At 43.2% G+C, this 8,608-nt stretch overlaps 1 protein-coding gene across 2 annotated transcripts; it reads left to right on the plus strand.

Moving 5' to 3' along the window:
• Positions 1-1,049: 1,049 nt before the first annotated feature.
• Positions 1,050-7,618, plus strand: NUDT11 (nudix hydrolase 11). 2 transcript variants are annotated; one of them, XM_010964127.3, is made up of 2 exons: positions 1,054-1,988; positions 5,888-7,618. In XM_010964127.3, coding segments are annotated over exons 1-2 (495 nt in total). In that variant the 5' UTR covers positions 1,054-1,494; the 3' UTR covers positions 5,889-7,618. The 2 variants fall into 2 exon arrangements, with proteins under 2 accessions (XP_074215278.1, XP_010962429.2); XM_074359177.1 differs by lacking the exon at positions 5,888-7,618 and having other exon boundaries at positions 1,050-1,989.
• The last annotated feature ends 990 nt before the right edge of the window (positions 7,619-8,608 follow it).

Below are 8,608 nucleotides of genomic sequence, written 5' to 3' on the forward strand. Positions count from 1 at the left end.
ATGATTTCACTGGAAGAGTGAGTTGTCATGATCCCCCATGCCTGGTACCAGCAGACTGACTGTGGGTAAGAGAGACAGAAACATGCCTAAGTTGCAATAGGCCAAAGGGTAGAGGACATCAGAGGTCTTCTCCACAAGGCTACTGTGAGTGCAGGGAAACAGTAAGGAACAATTCAAAGGAACGGGAAGGCTTTAGGTTGTCACATCTGGGGCTGTGGGGGGCCACTTCTGCCCAAGAGGGCTGGACAACCAAACACAGGTGAGAGAGCACCATGTGGCCTTGCTGGAGTCCCAGGCCAGGAGGCTTCTAAAAATCAAAATGTAAAATATGAAGGGATTGCCATAGGCATGTTTTCCAAAACCCCAACCAGCACTTCTCAGTGAGAAAGAGAGAGGAGGCTGGAGTGTGTGGACGATGGAGATTCCTGGGATTTAATAAAACACTACTTACGCTGCTTCTCCAGCTGTTGGTGAATAGGACCCCAAGTGCAAAGGTCTGAACTAAGCAGGCGTGGAGTTTACTGGTGAGGAATCCGAGGACCAGAGGTTAGGTAAGATGTCAACAGGGGTTCAAGAAAAGGGTTCAGATATGGGCTGTGCCAAGACGCCTGGCAAGGTGAAGAACCTGTTGAAGAAATGAACCCGCATGATGTGACTCAGCAAACATGAGGTACTATTTCGCCAAGAACACGGAGGATCATCTTGACCCAACCGGGGCCTTCCTAAAATAAGCAGGTACTCTTCACCGTGGGAGATGACGATGAGCATCCGTACAGGACCGGCCTCACCGTGTGTGAAACGACTGCGTGTGTGTTTCCTGCAGCCCGGTGGGGAGGGTGAGGAGAAACGACCGGCCGCGCCACAGCCGCGTCTGGCTCCAAGGCGCACGTGGACAGCAGCTCGGCCCCAGTCACGATGCGGCGGATTTCACCCTGGGGGATGGAGGTTCCCAGCCCGAGAGGGGCGGGGCGCTTGCGCAGTGGGCCCGAGGCGCCGCGAGCGGCGGGAGCCGCGAGACCCCCGCCCCCGCCCCCCGCCCTCCGACCAGAACGCGCACGCGCCTGGGGACGCGGACGAGCACGCGAGTGCGCCTCACCTCGCTCAACCCCGGTCCGGGCGGCTGAGGAGGGAGGAGAGGAGGGAGGCAGACGCGCACCGGGGACTCGGGTGGGCTGCGCGCTGAGTGGCGGGCTCCGGGCTCCCGGGCGGCGGCGGGGGCGGCGCCTCTTCCACTCAGGCGTCTGCGCCCGGGACCCTCGGGCCTCGCGGGGGCCGGACCGACTGACGTACCTCGCGCGCCCCCGCCCCCGTCCCCGCCCCCGCCTCATCTTCCCCCAGCTCCGGGGGCTCGCGGGCTGAGGCGCCTCTCTCCCCGCCCCTCGCCGCGGCCCTTTCTCTCCCGAACACCTCGGAGCACCTCGGCCGGCCGGCGGCGGCGGCGGGCACCGGGCGGCGGCGGCGGCAGGCACCGAGCAGCGGCGCGCGGCCTGGACGATGAAGTGCAAGCCGAACCAGACGCGCACCTACGACCCGGAGGGCTTCAAGAAGCGGGCGGCGTGCCTGTGCTTCCGGAGCGAGCGCGAGGACGAGGTGCTGTTAGTGAGTAGCAGTCGGTACCCGGACCGCTGGATCGTGCCGGGCGGGGGCATGGAGCCCGAGGAGGAGCCGGGCGGCGCGGCCGTCCGAGAGGTGTACGAAGAGGCGGGAGTCAAGGGGAAGTTAGGCCGGCTCCTGGGCATTTTCGAGCAGAACCAAGATCGCAAGCACAGAACGTACGTGTATGTACTGACTGTCACTGAGATTCTGGAGGATTGGGAAGATTCGGTTAGCATTGGGAGGAAGCGAGAGTGGTTCAAAATCGAAGATGCGATCAAGGTTCTCCAGTGCCACAAGCCCGTGCATGCCGAATATCTGGAAAAACTAAAGCTGGGCGGTTCCCCAACCAATGGAAACTCCATGGCCCCGTCCCTGCCAGAGAGCGATCCCTAGTATGTACCGCTCCTGCACAGACTTCTGCTTTCCGCCTGCCTTAGGAGAAAGAGTGCCCGGAGCACCTCTCTTTCCGTGTGCGGTCTCCCCGGGAGGAGGGAGGCTTCTTTTGTTTCCTTGGCAGACGTCTGAATCACGCTTGCAAACTGTCTCAGTGGCCAGGCACTGCTTTCAGACAACTTGCACGTTTTTCAGATGCTCTCAGAATCGCTTCTTGGTAGCTCTCTAACGTATTTCCGAAAGCCAAAGCCACATGGGTTTGTTTGTTTTGTTTTTTAAAGGCACTCAGTCAGCCCTTGGGTGGGGGTGGTGTGTGTGTGTGTGTGTGTGTGTGTACACGTGTATAAGGGCTGTGGTTTGTTTTTACATTTCACGCGTATCTGTGGGGGGGTGGCGGGGCGCGGGTGCATTTCTGGTACCAGTCTTGGGGTTCGTATTGTAGGGAAGGCCTGTAGAATCTGATCACCTTGGTTGTGTGGCATTTTCGTTAATTTTGTTTGTCTTAAGTTGTTTTCTCATTCACAGCATTAGCCCTTGTCAGCAAGCCCTTCTAAGATGGGAATTGGTTTCAAGGACCAGTTTTGAATTTCAAAAAAGTATTTAAGAACTTGTACATCTTGTGCCCTTTCCCCAGTGAACAATAATTTTATCTTCAGAAATGTCATTTCATTTGCCCTTTTCAGAAATTTCTTGATTCATATGTAGATGATTTGATTTTCAGAACATTTTTACAACTGGTAATTTTTTACTTACTTGAAACGGCCATTTCCCGTATAGCCCAAATGTCGTTTAGCAAAATATTTTATAGAGTAAACAGCCTCTCGGAAAGGTATCGTAATGGCACATAGCCTGATACGTACATATTATGAAAACGGTACTCATGGAGTGTGATTGAGCATGCTCAACTTCCAGCTCCCTTTGCTCCTTTCTCAGTGCCCTAGAACAGCCATGGTTCTCTCAGTATAAACTAGTCTTTCAAAGAAAGTTGTTTGAAATATTTGGGTTTGCGATAGTCTGCTTAAACTTGTCTGAATACCAGTGGCCAAAGGAATGGAATATTATATGGTAATTACATCCCAGTTGAGTGAGTTAGCTTTCTTGTTATTCAGCTGTTACAGACTTCTCAAAGTGTTAGGGCACCTGAATGATGGCTCTCTCATGAAGATTGTTTTGTGTCACAGGACCAAGTTTTGGGTGCCGAGTTAAAAGCTTTAACATTTGCTTCAATACTTGCTTGAGATCAGGAATCCTATCTAAAGTGCGTAGGTCTGTGTTCCGGAACTACCTTTATTCTTCTAGCCATGTTAGCAGTTAGGTAGAGAGACAACCTACTTTCTGAAGAGGATATCAGGGTGGAAAGGTCATTCCATATAGAACACTTAAGCATTTTTAAAACAGCCTACTAGTAAATAATGAGTATAAAGTAGACAATAATGGTTATTTAAAACGTTTTGTTAGTCCTTAAAGCAACCTGTTTTTAAACACAATTACTGCTGAAGATTAAATAGAAGTTACCCTTTGTTAAAAAATTAATTCATAGTTTACTCTTGGGCAACATACGCACAGAACAATCGACAAATCTTAACTGTACACTAAAATGAATCTTTACATAATGAGCACATACATGTAAGCAGAGTTCAGATCAAGAAACTAACACTGCCTGTAACTCAAAAGGCCACTGCATTCCTTCTCTGGATCAGTCCTCTGCCCTCCTATCTTTTAAGACTATAGAATAGTTCTGTTTTTGAACTTTATATATTGAATTTTTGAGTGTGTAATCTTTTGTGCTGCCCCCTTGTGTGCTCTGAGTGTTTTATTCTTCAATATACTCAATTATTTTTCTCTATGTGGTTTGCATTTTGATTCTACAAATTATTAACATGTTTATATGATGGCTTCTAAAAAGTGGGTTCCATTGTACCTTCTAAAGAAATTTGGTGCCACTGTTTTGAAAACAAATCTAATTACACATGGAAGTACAGATAAAGTACACATTTAAATTCACAAAACATTTTCTGTACTAATGTAACTAAAAAAGGAGTGGATTTTTAAGACCAATGGCAACTTTATCATCTGAAATATATCATTTGATTAAATATGATTCCTGTTTTTCTCTAAGAAAGTGATATATATCAAATATATTTGAGCACATGTTTTTAATTCCAAAACAAATTGACTTTTACTATTCATACAATCTCAATTAGACCCAAAGATGTTTCCCCCCAATAACCTTGTTATTCAATAAGATTTTTAAATTCTACATTAACATCATCACAGCAGATATACTGGATTCTTATTTCATAGATATTTTTGTAGATAAAACCCCCTTCCACCTGTATGCTGTCACAAGTACTTTGGAGGCTCAACTTGTTATTCTTAGAGGTAACAGTGCATCATCTTACTTGGTTTCTAAATTAAGTATCTGACAAATGTAAAAATGCACAATATTTATATTAACCTGTTATTAAGAATTTAGCCTATAAATATGTTGTGGGGTTTTTTTTTTGCTAGAAACATTTAGAATGAGTCATGCCCTTTTTCACGATTGACTGTCAGGTTCATTTAAGTAGTTTTGTGAAATATTCTCTGTAACCCATCCTAGTCAGAATAGTTTAAAGCTCCAAGGAGATTTCTTTATTTCTCTTTAAGACCAAGAGTTTCAGGCTAAACAGGTGAGCAGAAGTAATATATAGAAAATTTTTACCACCTCAGTGCTCCAAAGAGTGATGTACAGCTGGGATTTTTTTTTTCCTTCTAAGAGTGTTAAAAAGTCATTTGTATGTTGTTTGGTTTTTCAGCCCTCCTTTTGAGAAAAAAGGGAAAGGTTACTCTCCACAGATAATTGAGGTTTGCAGAAATGAATCAGAAACTTATTGTCTGCATGTTTTATAAACAGCATATATTCTTTTAATATATATAGAGAAAACATTAGAGATTAATATAGGTACATAGAGACACTGGAAATAATTGGTGCTGTGTCTATAATGTATAAATTTTTTCAGGAAATTGTGTGTGTTTATGTGTATACACACAACACACACACACACAATAAGGTATATTTGTCTGGGCAGATCTTTTCCTTCCAGGTGTCCTTTATGGGGGAGCTGCCAGGCACAACCAGAGTTTTATCAGTATTTTCCTGATAGTTGTCTCCTGATAAACTGTTGTACTGTATTTAACAGATTTTTAAATGTTTTATGGGCAGACAGCACTATAGGAAGTGGAGAAGTCACTGGTGACTGAAGTAAAACTTGACATTTTTATGAGTGTTTGATGTGATACAAACTACATTGGGGCTTTGAAGTCAAACAGAACTAGGTTTGAACACTAATTCCAGTTTTTGTTCGTTCTGTAACTTCAGCCAAGTTATCTAACTGTCTGATGCTCAGCTTTTTTAATGTAAAATTGAAGATTATAAAAATAGATACTTCATAAACTTTTCCTATGAGAAGCCTTTCCTGACCACATGGGTCAAGATACCCTCTTCTGTGGGTCTCATGGTTCTCACAGTCTGTTGTACTTAACCTGTTGCATGGCTTTGTGGCCACTAGAGCACAGACTTTTTGATGGGTAGGAACCAGCCTGAATAATTTCCATAAGCCCAGAGTCCAGAACATGGAATTTAGGACTTTTTATGTCTTAGATGACCACGCCCCCTTTTTGCCAAACTTCTGGTATCACTGCTTTCCTGACTTTTTTGTTTTGTAATATATATCGACCTGTAACTCCCTCAGCTGCTGATCCAGACTCACATTGCATCTGCATTCGATAATTTTGTGATGGCTTTCTAAATGCGAAGTGAGTGATGCAGATAATCAACCCTTTGTTAAATTTGTCAGTAGGAGGGATTGGTAAATTAGTATAAGCCTGCTAATTGGACATTGGTTTGTTTTTCCAGATGAACAGCGAAGATGTCCAGGATTGCTTTGGAAGAGTCATTGATGTAAACCATTGGTCAATGGAATTGTCAAGTATAGATGAGCACTTCCATGTTTCCAAGGAGACAGCTCATCTGATTTTCCTCCTACATCTTGGGACACTCCTTCCCTGTCTATTCCACTGACCTTCTTGCCCTGGTGGTTGTACTATTGTACATGAACAGACTCTTAATTCAGCGCCTGTAGCCTTTTGTTGTGCTTTTTTGATGTGTCTGCCTTCTTCATTAGACTATGATATCTTTGAGAGCAAGGAGCACATTTCCCTGCTCTTTTGCAGATTCTACATCTGAGACACTACTTGAAGTATGGTTGGCATCACTGAAGGTTCTTTGATTCTATTCATATTTTGTAATCACTACATTGCAAAATATTCCCCTTCCAATCTGGTGCTAGTAGAGTATATGCTGTCCAGGCACCACATGTGTGGCTTTTCTGAATCAGGTATTTCAGAAACTCTTTAAGGCAGTTGTAAGATGTTCAAAGACAAGAATTATTACTCATATTTCTATGTTATTCCACACAGGGGCTAGCACAGTTTTAAGATTACCCATCCCTTAGGGCGACGTTTTGTAGGATCAGTCCTTTGTGTAACAACTTCAGTGTTTTTGTACTGTTGTTAATTTGTTTAAAATTTTATTCAGAAAAATCACTTGCTATAAAACTAACTATAAAAATAAATACAGTGAACACGAGAATATTGTGATTTTTATAAAAATTTTAAAATGATACACAAATAATACAGTGGTTTTTTTTTTTTGCACTGCCCTAACCACTTCTTTCATGTAATCTTAACATCTCTTTGAAAAAAAGATTGTTTTTCTCATTTTACAGATTCAGTATACTGTATTATTTGATGCCAGAGGCAACAAAGACCGCTGTAGGCAGGTTCCAGAGTTAATTATACCACTTAGTTTGCCTAGGTTTCTTTTGCATCTCTTACTGATTCTGTTGGCCACAGTTTTCGGCCCCGTTTCCAGTAAACTCAGCTAGCTCCTCATTCTACCTGGTTTCTATATGTGAGAGGACTGAGAGACAGCTACGTTGTCGTCACTTGGAAAAGGCATTGGGGAGAAAACTTCTGTGAGGGGGGAACAGAAAATGAAAGATTTAAAGAGGGCTTAGATCAGCTACATCCAGGAGAGCAACTTTAAGAAAATGACAAAGATGTTTAGAGGAAATTTATGGCATTTTGACATGGGCTTGTGATATCAGCACTCTTTCTCAGCTCCCTACAAAGGCCCTGACGTGGCTTTAATATGGTCGTTTTCTTTCTTTTGCATTGTAAAGCAATTACATCAGTAAAAAAACTTGGGCTCCATTTGAGTGTTGCGCCCTTCCTCATGGTACCAGTGAAATATATTGGTTGTTCCCACAATCCTTACAGAATTTGAAATAATACATCTCCTCAATGTATTGGGTTTTTTTTAGGTGTGATATGGTACTGTGGTTATTTTTCTTTTTTAAATCCTTATTTTTTAAAGAAATATACTGTAAATTTTACAAATGATACGCTACTGGTGTTTGCTTCAAAATAATTTGAGGTTGGGGTACGTGAGTGTATAGTTAAAATGGGATTGGTGATAAATGGATAATTATTGCAGCTGTGTGATGGATATTTGGGAGTTCGTTCTACTATTCTCTATACTTTTGTATATGTTTGAAAATTTCCATAGTAAAAATTGAAAACAAAATTCTTTGGAGTTTCTCTATCCCTAAGACTTAAGTAGAGAAGGTTGGTCAGAAGACAAATCCACATCCCAGCCAGACAGACTCTCTCCTCCCCTCCAAAAACCTGGGTTTTGTTCCTGAGCTAACATTAACAGACTTGTTCTTCCCTTAGTGGGAATTCTTCCCTTGGACGTCTTCCAAGTCTACGTGCAAAAAAGACTTTTAGCCCCATCAGTATGTCAAATGTGGCCAGAAAACTTTGAACCCCAGTGGTGGACATAAGCTTAGGTTCTAGGTGAGACAACACTCCCCATCCTAAAATTTAGCTTTAAAATATTGCATTTTTAAGTTATAAAATTAATTTCCAAAAATTTGGAAAATTCTTCCCCAAATAAATCAATCAAAAATCACACATGATCCCCCTATCCAAGAATAACCAAGTTCAATATATATATCTCAAATATATATATTCCAGCTGTTTTTCTTTTCAAATATAAACTTATGTAACCCAAACACGGATGGCACAGGTGAGCCCCTTCCACCAGAATATTTCCAAAAATCCATGACCCCTTTTATTGTTAAGCACACACCACACAGGCACCTTGCTGTTCCTTGAAGTCTTTTAGTCTAATGCTCAGGGCCGTTACGGAATTTGTGCTTCTTCTGTCCTGCACAAGTGTAGCAGGTGTAGCACAAAGCTTGAATGTGAAATCCAGACCAAGCTCTGTCCTTACCATGCCCTGACGCAGAGTGGAATAGGCTTGTTTTGTTTGCCTTTGGTTTTTTCATTTCCTAATTTCTGCACAAACTCACTACTCATCAAGCACTGAGGCTGGCAGCGGGGTGGGACATCAATTCAGAGGGGGTGCCCCTTTGTTAAATCACATAATTGCAGTATATTGGCTAAAAATAGGCCTGCTACTACCTTGTTTTCCAGAAAGTTCCCTCTGTCTTTCCTGGAACCTCAGCAAGCTACCATGTATGTTACTACCTCTCTGCACCCTCTGTCCCTT

This window comes from Camelus bactrianus, chromosome X (assembly GCF_048773025.1).
Source record: "Camelus bactrianus isolate YW-2024 breed Bactrian camel chromosome X, ASM4877302v1, whole genome shotgun sequence".
In the NCBI taxonomy this organism is placed as follows: Eukaryota; Metazoa; Chordata; class Mammalia; order Artiodactyla; family Camelidae; genus Camelus; species Camelus bactrianus.